Raw genomic sequence first — 16321 nt, 5'->3', positions numbered from 1 at the left:
ATCAGTCAGCAGCTTGACCTCGGCTTTCAGCGTGAAAACTGTTGAATCCAGTGAAGTTAGAAGGTGCGCGCGCACCTTGCAACTCCGTGATAGCCTGATCATGGGAGCTAAGTTTTTGTTGCATCGTTGAATTGCATGCCTAAGTTCCTCTCTTCCCGAAGAAATGTCCACTCGAACCTTGCAAGACAGCGAGTCTATTTTGCCGCAAATGTCCCTCTTCAACTGGTCTAACATAGCCTGGAGGTGATCCAAATTGGGCACATACTTCAGGTCTGTGACCGCCTTCGGCAGAGATGCGGGCTCATTCGACGGAGAAGCCTTAGCACAGCCTGTGTGAGCTGAGTTTCCACGTGCAGCAGCCATTATCGTTTGAAATTCCTCAAAAACACACCGAAACTGACCCAGCCAATGCACAAAATTGTGCATTGGCTAGTGAACTAGTGAAAATAAACAGTGTTAATAAGTTCAAAACAAGCACAAACTCACGGAGCAAAAGTGAGACTCGTCCTATAAGCTTGGTGTCCAACAGCGTCCCCCCTTGCTGAGCCTTCTTGGTAGATTTTTCAAGTTACAAATCCCATTTTAGTTCAGACATTGTCACACAGAGGACAAAAGACAGGGAAAGCAGGAACGGCAGTGTGGTAAATCAAGCTGTAACTTTGGGTAATTTATTTTTGTTTTTTGTTACTCATCTCTGAGTCTTTAACAACATCTAACTCTGACTCACTGTCCCCTAGTGGACATGTATATTTTCTCACAGTGTTTTCACAGTTATTACATCCCTCTCCCCTTAAGCATTTTCTATACAACTCACAGAAACCTTATAACTGTCTTTAACTCTGGTTAAGTGCCAACCAACACTATTAACTTTCACTTTAGTTCAACTTAAAATCTTTAAGATAACTGGGCAACTTAGTTTCCCTTTTTAACTGTCTCTTTACTGGAGTTGCATTTGTAACAGTTCTTTGTTCAGTCTCTGAGCTTCCTACAGCTTCAACAGCTGCTGGCTCCTCCAACTTGTCACCACTGAGTAGCACTTCCTCAGCTTCCAGCCATGCTTCATTTTTCTCTTCGGCCTTATTTGGCTGAATAGAGTCAGCTGGTTGGTTGCTGTTGCATTTTCCTGGTCTCTGGTGGTGAGTGTGAATGTGGTCCACATGTCTCTTCACTGCTCTCCCATCACCCAGCATAACTTTGTATGACATTGGTCCAGTCACCGACTCAATAATTCCCGGGATCCACTTGGATCCTAGACTGAAGTTCTGGGTCAGCACTGAGTCTCCTGTTTTGAACCAGCGTCCTTTTGCCTTCTTGTTGTGATCTTTTATCTGTCTTGCAACGTAGCTTCCTCCTGAGAAGTAGCTCGGCTGGGGATAGACCTGTTGTGGTGTGAGGAGTCACTCTGTAGCTAAATAACACTCTGGCTACCTTAGCTGTCAGTGTGCCTTCTGAACATTTTTTCATCATTCTCTTGAATGTTTGTACCCCTCTCTCTGCTAACCCATGGTAGGGTGCAGAGGTCACATGACAGATACCATTTTTGTTCAGGAAGTCTTTGAACTCGGTGCTGGGGAAACAAGTGCCATTATTAGACACCAACAACTCAGGCAGTCCATGGTTACTGAAACTTGTACGCAGGCACTCGATTGTGGTGGCTGAAGTGGCAGATTTCACTGGATACACATCCATCCACTTTGAATGTGCATCAATGAGTACAAAGAACTATTTTTCCATAAACAGTCGGGCATAATCCACATGGAGACGGCTCCACAGTTTGTTAGGCCAATCCCAGGGGTGTAATGGAGCTGGTGCAGGAATGTTGTGGTGCTCTTGACATGTTGTACAGGCCTTTATAGTCTCCTCCACCTCTTTGTCCAACTTTGGCCACCATACATAACTTCTAGCCAGTGCCTTCATTCTGGACACTCCAGGGTGGCACTGATGAAGTTGCCTCATAACATTTGCTTGACCAGGATTTGGCACAATCACTCTCGAGCCCCATAACACACACCCGTTCTGGATACTGAGTTCATGTTTCCTCACCTCATAGGGGGCAAAACTGAAACGGGAGGAGTTTTGAAATTTCGTACCATCTTCTGCACATTCGAGAGTACTGGATCTTTGTCTGTCCATGCTTTCACTTGATCGGCTGTCACCAGTGTGATGTCAGAGCTCTCCAGCATGAGAACTCTCTCTTCCAGTTTCTCCACTCCCCTTTTTTTGGTAAAGGCAGGCAGCTCAGGGCATCCGCATTGCAGTGATACTTCCCTTCCTTATGCACTATCGTGTATTCGTAGGCTCTCAAGGTTACCGCCCAGCTTTGGATTCTGGGTGAGGCCATCTGTGGTACGGCTCACATCTCACTGAAAAGTGACAACAAGGGCTTGTGATCTGTCACTATAGTGAATTTCAGTCCATAAATGTACTTGTGGAAACGTTTTATGCCAAAAATCACTGCTAGTACTTCCTTATCCAGTTGTGAATAGTTCTTCTCAGCTGCATTTAATGTCCGTGAGGTGAATCCTATGGGCCTCTCAGCTCCATCTGGCATCTGATGTGATAGCACGGCACCTACTCCATACGGTGATGCATCACATGACAGCACAATGTCCTTCTCTGAGTCGTAATGCACAAGCACTTCAGCAGACTGCATAATTTCTTTTGATCTTTCAAAAGCAATGTGTTGTGCCTCCCCCCACTGCCACCCTGTGTCTTTTTGTAGCAGTTTGTGCACTAGAGCAAGAACAGTTGACAGATTGGGCAGGAACATGTTGTAATAGTTTAACAGTCCAAGGTATGCCTTTAACTCTGTCACATTTGAAAGTGTGGGTGCCTCTTGGATTGCTTGCACCTTCTCATGGACTGAGTGCAGGCCTGTTGCATCCACCTTATGACCCAGAAACATCACTTCCTCATTCATGAATAAGCATTTGGCTCTTTTAAGTCTGAGACCGGCTGCCTGTAGCTGTTTCAGCACCATGGCCAGAGTCTGCAGGTGCTCTTGGTCGTCTTCCCCTGTGAGTAGAATGTCATCAAGGAAGATGGTGATATGAGGGATGCCCTGCAGCAGTCCCTCCACGGTCCGTTGGAATATCGCTGGGCTGATAAAACGCCAAAAGGTAGCACTCTGTATGTGAACAATACTTGATGTGTATTTATGGTCACATACTTCTTTGCTTCCTCATCCAGGGGAATCTGGTGATAGGCATGACTTAGATCTAACTTTGTGATCGTCTGTCCACCTGACAGAGTAGCAAACAGGTCCTTAATTCTGGGGATTGGGTACTGTTCCAGTTTGGAGATCTGATTTACGGTCAGTTTGTAATCTCCACACAGTCTTACTGTCTCATCAGGTTTTAACACAGGGACCACAGGCGCGCCCCACTCAGCATCTTTTACTGGTTCAGTAATCTCTTGGGAAAGGAGACGGTTGAGTTCAGCCTCAGCTCTTCTTCTCATGGCATATGGGACGGGCCTGGCTTTAAAAAAACCTGGGGGCTGTTTCCTTGTCCACATATATTTTCGCTTTAAATCTCCCAAGTTCGTTGTTGAAAACCTCCCCATACTCCCCCAGTACCTCCTCCATGGTCTCTTTTTTTCACATGATGGATTTGGGTTTCTGGTCTCACCTGTACCTCTTCTGAGGGTTCTTCCTGGATGTGATAGACCTGGCGTGCTGATCTCCACTGTAAGCCTAGCCTCCTAATCCAGTACCTGCCTACCAGACTGGGCCCTGAACCTGCTACCATAGGTAAGTCTTTCACTCGCCCTTTGTGCTGCACCTTAACCACAGCTGCTCCCAAGACTTTTACTCTATGCCCTGTATATGTTTTGAGTCTGACCCGACATGGCCGTAGCTTTGGTGCCTCTTTTCCCCCTAATGTTTTGAACACCGAGTGGTTCATCACTTTTACCCCACAACCTGATTCCATCTCAAACTGAGTGTCTGTCTCACTCACTGCCAGTGTCTCGATGAATGGCTTTTCTGCTGGTACATCCAGTTTATCTGTTTTGTACAGTGTGAACATGACTTCATCTGTCTCAATGTCATCTTTGTCATCTTTCCCCAGGCTGACATAATTTGCTCCCTAAGTTCTCCCCTGCTTGCCCTTCTGTACACCACCCCATCTAGTCTTTGCATTACTAGCTGGGCCTTTGGACCTGCACACTTTCTGAATCTGGCCAACTTTACCACGTTTGTGACTGGTTTCTATGATAAATCTACAGTCCCCAGCTCTGTGCTGCTCAGCTCCACACCTGTAGCAAGCCTTATGTTGATGCTGCTGCCAACTAGGGGCCTGTTTTGTTGACATTTTGTGCACTGCTTGAGGTGTCCTCATGGGTGGTGGCGCAAACTCCAAAGATTGTAAGTCTTTTACATCTTTGCTGGCTGTCTCAATGGCCTGGGCCAGCTTCAGTGCCATGTCGAAGCTCAAATTCGGTTCTGACAACAGTCAACGCTGTATGCTGTCATCTCCGATGCCACAGACCAGTCTGTCACGTATAATTTCAGATAACTTGTCTCCGTAGTTGCTGTCTTGTACTAATTTCCGCAGAACAGCCACATATTCCATCACTATTTCTCCATGCTTTCTGTTTCTGCAATTAAACTTGAAACGCTGCACAATCTCGCTGGGTTTGGGGGAATGACATGGTCCTTTAATAACTTCATTAACAAGTTCATTAAACGACTTGGCTTGGTGGGGCTGACTAAGTTCCTCATGAGGCTGTAAGTCAGACTGCCCAGTGAACTGAGCAAAATAGCTTTCTGTCGACCTGCATCGTCGATGTCATTAGCTTAAAAAAAATGGTGGAGCACTTCACAATATTCCTTCCACGTCTGGGTTTGGCAATCAAAAGGAGCGGTACTTCCCACCATAGCCGCCGCCATGCTCTTTATTTTTTTCTTTATTACAAAGTCCGGTTTGTTTTTTGCTAACTTAGCAACTTAGCAGAGAGTCTTACTCATTCATCAGCATTAGGAGTGAAAAGGTATACCGTATTTCGGTATACCGCAGTGGTGTAAAGCCGTGGTGGTGACACCGTGAGATTTCCGTACTCGTTTAAGTGGAGTTGCGCTGGCAGCACCGCATAATATTAAAATAATAGATTAATTACCGTCACCTTGGGCTTGGAAATTTCTTGTCATGAGCTCAGGTTTTAACCTCGGACCCGAGAGACTAAGCCCCAAAAACTTTGTGAATGAATGAGTTCAGCAGAGTTAAGTTACAAACAAGTTCAGATCAGCTGGTTAGACCCAAACACGTTTGTGTTCAGCACCAGCACTGACCCAACAACTCAATATGTTGGCACACAGCAAAAGTGTGTTCTGATTACGATCTATTTACTTATTTGTTTAATTTCTCCTTGTAGCCATACGGCCAGCTTCCACTCAACTGAATGCCACGTGCCAGTAAAATGAAGGACAACACCTTTACCTTCCACACAAGTCAATGATCTTGCTGATAGTGCTGCAGACAACAAAGTATGGCCTGTTACGCATTTTAGGAGCCTTTGTCCCTCAAGTGTGATTTTCTTTTCAGGACGAGTAATAAAGGCTTCTGCCAGCCATACCGAGGCATCGCCTGTGCTCGGTTCATCGGTAACCAGAGCATCTATGTGGAGTCTCTGCAGACACAGGGAGAGAGTGAGAACCGAATCACAGGTAAGAAAATATATTCATCATCAGACAACAAGAAATATCTGAGATTATCTAAGTATATTGAAACAAGTACAAACATGTTTCTCTCCTTCCTTTCTGCAAGCTGCCTTCACTATGATCGGCACTTCCACTCATCTCTCGGATCAGTGCTCCAGGTTTGCCATCCCATCCTTCTGCTACTATGTCTTCCCGCTGTGTGACGAGAGCTCTAGGGGCCCCCGGCGCCGTCAGCTCTGTCGAGATGAGTGCGAGGCTCTGGAGAACAACCTTTGTCATGCTGAGTATGCCATTGCCCGATCCAATCCAATGATTCTCATGCAGCTGGAGCTGCCCAGCTGCCACCTACTGCCACAGACAGGCACACCTGATGCTGCTTCCTGTATTAGGATAGGAGTGCCACCAGAGAAACTGGGTTCATGTAAGTCCATGCCTTGGCATGCACATATCAAAGTGCACATATGAAAACCCCCTGCTGACAAAACAGATGACTAACAAATTATTACAATACTTTGTGCACATTGGGACACGTTATACCATTAGGCCCTTTTTAGACATGAAATACAGAACATGAATGGCTTCATCAATCAGTTATTTTTACAGTATTTGATCATCCAGACATTTTTCCTCACTAGATCATTAAGGCATATCCACAACAGTAACTAAGACTCATAGTGCCCACATGACTCATTTACATAAGGTTGGACAGTACATCAAATGCGATATCACACCAAATGTATAACGGGTCAGAATTTCCTATCAATGTGTCATATTGCTTACACATACACACTTACACATACACAACTCATATCAGCCTTGTTGATATGAGACTCCTGGGATTGTGTAAAACAGGTTCTTTAAAGTGTTTAAGGCTTTTTTGTTTGAGTACTAGTTGTCTTTATTTGATAGTGTGTAGACAGGAAAGGCGGCAGTGGAGGAGAGTGGGGGAAGACATGGAGCAAAGGGCCTCGGGCTGGGACTTGAAGAACTACGACCTGTACATGGGATGCCTGCTCAACCAGTACGGCACCCCTTATTAAGACCTTTGAATAGATACTGTTATAAAGATCTGTTCTCTGTTTTGCAGATTCTCCCTCAGAACACAGCTGCTACAATGGAAGTGGGGCTGACTATAGGGGCACAGTTAGCATTACTAAATCTGGTCACTATTGCCAACCATGGAGCGCTCAGATTCCTCACAGTCACCACCTGTCTCAGGAATACCCTGAGCTCTGGGGAAGTCGGAACTTCTGTCGTAACCCTGGAGGCCAGATGCAAGCACCTTGGTGCTTCACCATGGACCCTCAGGTCAGGATGGACTTGTGTGACATCTCTCCCTGCAGTAAGTACCAAAATGCCATAATAACTGCTTTCTTTAAAATTTTGAAGTCAGTATTTGAAACTAACGCGAGTTGTTCCAAAGCTTTACATAAAAAACTTCAATGCTAAACCTAACAAATGTCACTAAACATGTCATCACTGGTCAGATTTGGCAGGGGTCCAGAGAAAACTGCGGAGTCCGACATTGTTTTGGCAAAATTACACACCGATGCAACATTAATTTTAGTGACCTCCGATTGGCGTAACCGGGTGTCATTACCGCCGACGTGAATAACTATTTTACCGTATTCACGCTTATCCTTAGCCAGCAGTTTTAAATAGGATTCTATGTCGCCCGCTCTGGCCCCTGGAATGCATTTGACTATGGTCGCTGGTGTCGCTAATGCCACGTTTCTGACTATAGAGCTGCCAATTACCAGGGTTTTGTCCTCAGCGGGTGTGTCGCTGAGTGGAGAAAATCTATTTGAAACGTGGACAGGTTGATGGTGAACCACGGGCTTGACTTTAGGACTATGACTCTTCTTCCTGACAGCCACCCAGCCACTCTGGGATCCTGGCTGCGGGTGCATGGCCTCTGTCCGACTTCCCATTTCCCCGACGTCCTATGTTTCACAATACATTTCTTAATTTTTGTGTCCATTAGTCCGACTCTCTATTTCTCCGACAACCCAAAAGTTTTTCTTCCCATCTCTCCGACCATACATTAATATATTTTTTCGTCCATTAGTCTGACCTCCCATTTCCCCGATTTAAGTGTGCCCAGTGTTCTGACTCCCAGTAATTACGACAGTTTTGCTCGGTGGCAGAGGGAGAGAGAGCGCGTAAGAGTGGCATGAGCAGAGCAGCAGAGACATTTACCGCTGCTCCACAAAATGACACAAACAGTAAAGCCGGTGACAAAAAGAAAAGAAAGAGGCAAACACATAAACCGTGAGTGTGAGTGCCCTTCCCCTTGAGCCTTTCCAAACTGACCCAGAGCTGGTCAGGTCCAAAGTCAGAATTCTGGATGGTCAGATTTAGCCCAGGTCGGAATACAGGGTTTACTTTGGTTAGTTTCCCTTAATTCATTCAGTTCCTCTTGGGAAACACTATAGACAACTTCTAATGATTTAATCCTGAGTTCTAATCCTGATATTTCTGAACTCTCCTTGTTTTTTTTATTTTATGAAAAAGAGATTATTGTGCCTCGCATTACTGCTTTTCCTGCTTCCCACAGAACACAAGCTGAGATTCCTGGCAGGGCATTATTTTCTAGACATATAGACCATTCCCTTTTGAAAAAATTATTAATCCAATCATTAAATCATTAACATGTCTTTTAGTATTGATGTATTAAATCTCCAATTCCTAGCTGGTGGTGTAACTCTGTTATTCTTCAGCATGATGGAGACTGGAACGTGATCGCTGATAGTGATGTGGTGGATTTTGGTGTCTGAAATATCGCTTATCAAAAAGCTGCTAACTAAGAAATAATCTATTCTTGAATATGAATGGTGTACTGGTGAGAAGAAAGTGTGTTCTCTGAGAGTGGGGTGATGGGAGCCTCAAGCATCACAAAGCCCAAAATCATTCATTTACTGTTTAACAATATTTGTGGAGTGCCAGTACTGAGCCCGTTCACTCCTGAGTCCAATAACATGTTTAAGTCCCCTCCTATGATGAGTGTGTTATCTGAATGATCAGAGAGTGCAGGCTACTTAGAAGTTATTTTGTTGCAATTCTGAGAATCTGAGCGAGTGGAGATGACTTGTGGAGTCCCCCAGGGGTCAATTCTTGGACCTCTTCTGTTTAACTTGTATATGCTCCCTTTGGGTCAGATATTGCAGAACTTTAACATCAATTATCACAGTTATGCAGACGATACACAACTTTATGTGTCTCTGTCACCAGACGACTGCAGCCCAGCAGACGTACTGTGTCAGTGTCTGGATGAAATAAACACTTGGATGAGAGAGAATTTTCTACAATTAAATTAAGACAAAGCTGAGATCATTCTGTTTGGTAGCAAAGAGAAGAAGGTCAGCATTGGTAAATACCTTGAGACTCGGGCCCTTACAATCACTGACCAAATTCGTAACCTTGGAGTGTTGATAGACTCAGATCTGACTTTCAGCAGCCACATCAAAGCTGTCACCAAGGCAGCTTTTTACCAACTCAGAAACATCAACAGAATTAAAGGTTTTCTCTCCCAAAAAGACCAGGAGAAACTCATCCATACATTAATTTCCAGTAAACTCTTTTAACTGGACTTCCCAAAAAGAGCATCAAACATCTGCAGCTCATCCAGAACGCTGCTGCTAGAGTTTTAACCAGGACTAAGAGATCTGAACACATCACACCAGTTTTAAAATCTTTACACTGGCTTCCAGTCAGTCACAGAATATATTTTAAAAGCCTGCTGATGGTTTACAAATCCCAGAACAGTTTAAGCCCAAAATACATCTGTGATATGTTCAGAGAATATAAACCTTAGATCCAAGGACTCAGGTCAGCTGGTCCAGTCCAGAGTCCAGGTCCAGGCTAAACATGGAGAAGCAGCATTTAGCTGCTATGCTGCAAACAAGTGGAACAAACTGCCAGAGGAGGTTAAACTGTCACCAAATGTAGACATTTTTAAATCCAGGTTAAAAACATTTCTTTTCTCCTGTGTCTGTGCATGAAATCTGCACGTATCTTTTAACTTATCGAGACTGTTGCTTGTTTTTAATCATTTTAATTATTTTATTTCTTTCTCTTTATATTCTTTTATGTATTTTTAATGCTTCTTCCACTCCTCGCTGCAATGCTTTTATTTTATGTAAAGCACTTTGAATGGTTTTGTACATTAAATGTGCTGTACAAAGAAACTTGACTTGACTTGAAAAAGGAGTGAAAAAATGAGGGGTCATCAATGTTTTGGGCCATATATAGGCGCATTCCCACTGTAGGAACTTTTTGCAGTTCCTAGAACCTTTTCAGGAATAGGGCCGTTTTTTTTCGCACATTTTGACATACAGGAACTAGGGACCACTGCCCTCAGTTCCTGTAACCATTTTAGCTCCTTCTCCGAGGCAGGCTCTTTTCTGGGTTCCACAGGAACATGACGTAGGTGTTTGGTGGTCGGTAGCTCCGCCCCTTGTCTGAAATGTTTACTCATACGACACGGACACAACCGGCGCCTGTTTAATAAGTTAAACTTACACGTCGTCTCCTTTGTCTGCGGCGCTCTGCTCTCCTTCTTTCCTCCATGAAACGAAGAAGTATCGCCCGCTGCTGGATTCTTCGTCTCCCGACTCTCGCTGACCTTCCATGATTAATATCACCGTCATGCAGACCATGAACACGGTGGCCTCCTCGCTCTCCATGTTAGCTTCTTGATGCTGTTGTTTTCTTCTCTCTTTACTTTTCACGGGTTTTGTTGTTGAGTGTGGCGCTAAAGTAACACGTCTGTCGCAGACTCATGTGCAAATGCAAAATGAAACAGTTCCCCTGGGGAAGGGCAGTTCTTAGAACTGCGTTCATAGAACTCTCTATGGCCAAATGTGGCCATTATTAGCAATGCATGAATTCATATTTTGGATAGATAAGTTAACTATTATAAATCTACCTTCTGGATCTATAACTCTGTTGTTTATGGTGAAATTTACTCTTCTACTTATCAGAATGGCTACACCTCTTTGTCTGGAGTTGTAAGAGGCTGAGTACACATGAGGAAACTGTGCTGTGGCGAGAACATCAGCTGCAGTCTTTGATAAATGAATCTGCTGTAATAAAACAATGTCCGCCTGTAAATCCTTCAATTTATTGGAGATTTTTAATCTCTTCTCCCTGGACCCAGCTCCATGCACGTTCCATGAGATAAACCTCAGCGTGGACATGCTCAGACTAACGCAGTGAGTGCTGGATGCTTGCAAACAAATGTGTGTGTGCTAACATGATGGTGTGTGTCAGCTACCTGTATGTTGAATGATTGTGTGTGTGCTTTTGCTTGTGAGTGTTTGTGCATTAAGTGTGTTTATGTTTGTGTGGAGCGTGGATGTGTGTGTGTGCGTGTTTCTGTTTGCACCATTTTCTACCATGTGTACGTGCACTTACGGTGCTGGGTAAGTGTGGTATTTGATGGCGTGTGCTGTGCATGTTAACATAAATATAATGTACTGGGGTGGAAACGCAGCAAGTTGGGGAAGAGAGACATATTCTTCACTGTAGTTTAAATTGTGCTTGAATGAAGCTCAAGCACAGGTTGTCCATCATACTGCGAACCTGGAGATCGATAATTGTTTTTTTAAATTATTTTGTCCTCCGGAAATTCGGGTCATTCCCTCGGTGAGGGATTTCACTGACTTTCTGAGGGCTGTGTTTTCTGCAACCAGTGTCTGCACCTGTTGCTGGCTGAAGTCCAACGACTCCCATAATGCCCGAAACTCTCTTTGTAGACTCTGTCTAACAGAAAGAGACAGTCAGCTTCCGTTAAGTCCCACTGTGTGGTTCTGTGTTTTAGATCCATCATTATCCAGGGGACTGGATAGTGTAGTGGTGGGATTGCCACCTTTCATGTGGGTGACAAGAGTTCAAATCCCCTGCATGAAAGGTACTACCTGCAGTAGGAGTCCTTAGGCAAGACCCCCTTACCCTATCTGCCTACATGTGTGAGTCGCTTTGGATAAAAGCGTCTGCTAAATACTTAAACAAATTAGAAATTACAAAGCACTATTCTTAATTGTGTATTCATTTTTTGTCCTTTAGTATTATTTTTGGGAAAGTCCTGTGATTTGGGAGTGTGTGAAAATACTGTAACAAAGCAAAGCACAGAGCTTAATTAGCTATTTTCTTTTTATCTTATGATCAACAGAGCCTCCAGAGAATCCAAGGAAGGAGGTCCTGTTCATTCTTATCCCTGCAGTGTCCATCCCTCTGGTCATTGCTTGCCTTTTTTTCCTGGTTTGCATGTGTCGAAATAAACAAAAGGATTCAAGTAGGACACCACCTCGCTGCCAGCTCAACATCTCACCCAGCCAGGACATGGAGCTGTCTCTTCTCAGTCAGCATAAGCACCAGGTAACACACACATATTTAATTTCCATTCTTTTTGTATGACTGGGTGAAAACTGTCAAATGTGCTATTTTAGACAGTGTAACCTCTTATGTCAGAGTATTCAGATTATTTAGCCAAAATCTGTGGAAATCTGAGGATTGCACCATACAATTTACCATGATGAAGGATTTTTCTAAATCCCTTTTAAGAATTGTGAAAAATGCAGATATCACCCTGTGATCCCTGTAATTCAAGTCAGTTCTGTTTTTTTAATGCATACAGTATAACTGAACACACTCAACTTTGAATAAAGTTGCAAACTTAGAGATCCATCACTTAATCTCAAACACACAGATGTTTGTGTTTTTCATTTAAATAAGTTTTGGTTTTTGGACACAACGCACAACAGCCAATGTGACCTATAACTGCTTTTATTTTTGGTCATACCCTTTGGTAACATGTATTTTTTCCTTTATGGCTACAGGCTAAGTTCCGGGAGATTAACGTGTCTGCAGTGCGATTCATGGAGGAGCTTGGCGAAGATCGGTTTGGTATGGTTTACAAGGGTCACCTGTATGGCACAGCACCTGCTGAGCAGACTCAAGTCGTGGCCATCAGGACATTAAAAGACAAGGCTGATGCCACCCTTTGTGAGGAATTTCGTCACGAAGCCATGGTCCGTATTCAGCTGCAGCACCAAAATATAGTTTGTTTGATTGGTGTTATAACCAAAGATCAGCCAATGAGAATGATATTCACCTACTCCAGTCTCGGTGACTTGCATGAGTATCTAGTGATGCGCTCCCCCAACTCAGATGTCGGCAGTTCAGATGATGACAAGACAACCAAATCCACACTGGAGCAAACAGATTTCCTCCATATTATCACTCAGATTGCTGCTGGAATGGAATACCTTTCCAGCAACCAAGTTGTCCATAAAGACCTTGCTGCTCGAAACATTCTTGTCTTTGACAAACTCAGTATCAAGATCCTGGATTTGGGTCTATTCAGAGATGTCTACTCTGCTGATTACTACAATCTTATGGGAACAAGCCCCTTTCCTATTCGTTGGATGTCCCCAGAAGCTATTATGTACGGCAAGTTTTCCAATGACTCTGACATCTGGTCTTATGGTGTGTTGCTATGGGAGACACTTAGCTATGGTCTTCAGCCATATTGTGGTTACTCAAACCAGGATGTGATCGAGATGGTGCGCAGCCACCAGCTGCTGCTTTGCCCAGATGACTGCCCAGCTTGGATTTACACCCTTATGCTAGAGTGCTGGAGTGAGTTCGCAACAAGAAGGCCTCGCTTCAAAGACATCCATGCACGTCTGCGCACCTGGGATAACCTGTCCAACTTTAACAGCCCTGCCCAGACTTCTGGCACGAGCAACACTACCCAGACCAGCTCTCTCAGCACCAGTCCTGTTAGCAATATTAGCATGAGCACAGCAAATACGTCGCGATACACCAGCCCTAAAAAAAGCTCTCCGTTCCATCAGCCCCAGTTCATGTCAATAAAAGGTCCATTGCATCGGCCAGTAGTGGCACCACAGCTCTATATCCCTGTAAATGGGTACCATCCCATGCCAGCATACCCATACCTGCAGAACTTTTACCCCATGCAAATATCTATGCCAATGCCCCACCAGCAGATGCACCACCCACCTCAAATTGCTACCAAAGCTGGTTCTCACCATAGTGGCAGTGGATCCACATCTACAGGCTATGTCACTACTGCCCCTTCCAACAATTCTGCCACAGAGCGAGCAGCTTTGCTAAATGAGGACTTCAGGACCAATGACAAAGGGTCGGCTGAAAGGGCATCCCATGAAGAGCCAAAGCTAAGTGCAGCTTTGTCAGTGCCTGAAACAGAATTGCTAGGTGACACTGAGGCACCTCAGACTGATGAACTGATGATCCACTTATCAGACTCATAAGTGTGTTGCTGTTTGAACGACAGAGCTGAAATATTCTGTTAACTGGGCTTGCTTTAAAAAAAATCAGTAACCGGCATAAAATGAAGACTTTTGAATGTTTAGATATATTTGAGATGGTACTGATACACTTGAATATGAAGTGTCTCACTTTTTGTCCCTCTCAGACCATTGTAACAGGAGTTAAGCAACTTTAACTGTGATTTTCTTCAACAGACCATGTTTTTATGAAGTAATTTTAGATAATTTGTCCTTTAAAAGGTACTGCAGAGGTTGTCTTTTTTCTCTCTCTAGTTCGAATGAAACTAGCAGCTGTTCATTTTCACGTGCTGGGTGTTGTAAGGTTGGCATCCATGTCCTCAACACTCACCCTCTAAACTTGGACGTCATTTCCCTCTGAGCACATCAACCTATCACTATGGACTGTTACTTTGACAGAGATGACCCTTCATGCAGATGTTTTAATTGAAAAGCAGAAGCAACCCTTAGTTATTGCTACCTCATAATTGAGTTTTCTGCATTATTAGAGAAGTACTTCGATTACTTTTTCACCCCTTAATCACAATTTTGTTATGGTTGTTCTAGTAATGGTTAATCTTTGATTTGTGAAAAATGCAATGACAGTATCATAAGTGTTTTTTAGGAGTTCTGAAATGAAGTTCATTGTGTCCATAGGTAACTTTGTCAATATTCAAACTCAAAAAGAAGAAGTTTGGAACTTACCTTCAGCAATCAGAACAAGAGGGAATGTCTATTTTCTGTTCATAATTTTCCATCAACAAGGCAAGATTAAGAGGGAATTTCTACGTTAAAAAGACGATGGAATGCTTATCGCATCACTCCCCTGTGATATGTTGTCAGTGCACTCCACCAGCAGGTTGGTATTAAACATCTGCTGTCATAACATAGTTACATATATTTGTGATGTGTGTATACTTTGGTTTAACTTTTATTTTGTTTGTGGGTTTTCTTTAATGCTAAGGATTGCCGAGTTTGATATTGCTTCCAAACTTTTCTTTTTTACTCTCTTCGCTCTTATATTTAGTCTTTTTTTTTAAATAAAAAATGAAGAATTTAATAATTAATGCATATCACTTTCATTACACAGAATATAACAAAAATGCAAATAAGCACACAGCATTTTCTCACTGAGTTTCACAGTCTTGATTAAAAACACATTGTTAGTTATAGCATTTGGATGTTAGGATTCTACTTTAATTCTATGCTCTGCTGCATCTCCTGCCCATGACTTACACCCCACACACACAAATTATAATATTTTCTTTGCATATACAATAATTAACATGAGCGAGAGACATAGAACTGAAGCCATGACGACATGTTATATGTATGTATGTATGTCCCTTTCAGATCTAGATTCTGTTTTTGTCCTTGTAACTTTGGAATGGTAATTTCAGGCTTGTCATCTTGTACAGGACACAAAGTAACATTAAAGTAAACACTGATGAACATAAGGGGAAAGTTAATAACTTACAATAAAGATTTAAATACCTGAATATTTCAATTTTTTTTATTTTAGAAGCTTTTTAGAGTTAGTGGACAGTAACAGTGATGTTCTCCTGGAAAGCCTTTTTTTAAGCAGACTGATTTAAGCAGTTTTAGAATATGCAGAATGTTTTTTTTAAGTCCATGTTAAGCCTGAATGGGTTAATATTCTGATTCAAACTTACACAAGGTTTGTAGTGGAGCGACACTAATAAGAGCGGCCCACAGGATGAAGCTGGAGTGGAAAATAAATGAAAGATGCTGAAGCCCACAATGCCTCCGAATGTGCTCCTAAATTCTCCTAAATGACTGTATTGTGATGAGATTTCTCTGACAGATATGACTGGAGTTTATGTGAAATGATAGGCGTTGCCACAAAAAAGAATGAATAAATAAATGAGGAGATATAAAGGGAAATTAATAAAAGAATAATCAAAATATAAACACATAAAATTGATTTATTTCTATTACTTGTTTTAATGTAATACATTTAATTAACATCCACATTTCTACTGCTTTTCCTATTTCTTTTTTGCTTTTGTTATTTTCTATTTGCTTTGGCCATCACTCAATTGCTTTTGTTATTATTCCAGCCTTTATTTTTTGTAATTTGTTTAAACTTTTCCCTTTAGATTTAAATTTAACACTATTCTAGTCCTCCCATTGGAACCATTGACCCAGAATGAGTGTTGAATCCCTGTGCATATCAATTCTCAACATATTCTCATGAAAAGGTTTGTATGGAAACGTACACAAAGTTATGTACAGATTTTCGTGCATTATCCTACGAATATCCACTGACACGATGCCCAGTGCGCAGTTCCCTGCAGTGAAAAATGGCTTCCATTCGTTTCAGCTGTTG

General features: G+C 42.8%; 1 protein-coding gene across 1 annotated transcript in view; it reads left to right on the top strand.

The window, feature by feature from the left end:
- The window catches only part of ror2 (receptor tyrosine kinase-like orphan receptor 2), a 71086-nt gene extending 56134 nt beyond the window's left edge, over positions 1-14952 (top strand). The window contains exons 5-9 of the mRNA XM_072371427.1: positions 5544-5665; positions 5766-6080; positions 6747-7001; positions 11832-12037; positions 12499-14952. Coding sequence (XP_072227528.1) covers positions 5544-5665; positions 5766-6080; positions 6747-7001; positions 11832-12037; positions 12499-13956 — 2356 coding nt within the window. The 3' untranslated portion in view covers positions 13957-14952. The remainder of the gene's footprint in view (positions 1-5543; positions 5666-5765; positions 6081-6746; positions 7002-11831; positions 12038-12498) is intronic.
- Positions 14953-16321: the final 1369 nt, after the last annotated feature.

Source organism: Leuresthes tenuis, unplaced genomic scaffold (assembly GCF_036924035.1).
Source record: "Leuresthes tenuis unplaced genomic scaffold, fLeuTen1.0.hap1 SCAF_19, whole genome shotgun sequence".
In the NCBI taxonomy this organism is placed as follows: domain Eukaryota; kingdom Metazoa; phylum Chordata; class Actinopteri; order Atheriniformes; family Atherinopsidae; genus Leuresthes; species Leuresthes tenuis.
Note: the sequence above shows the minus strand (reverse complement) of the source record. Positions and strands in the feature narration are given on the sequence as shown.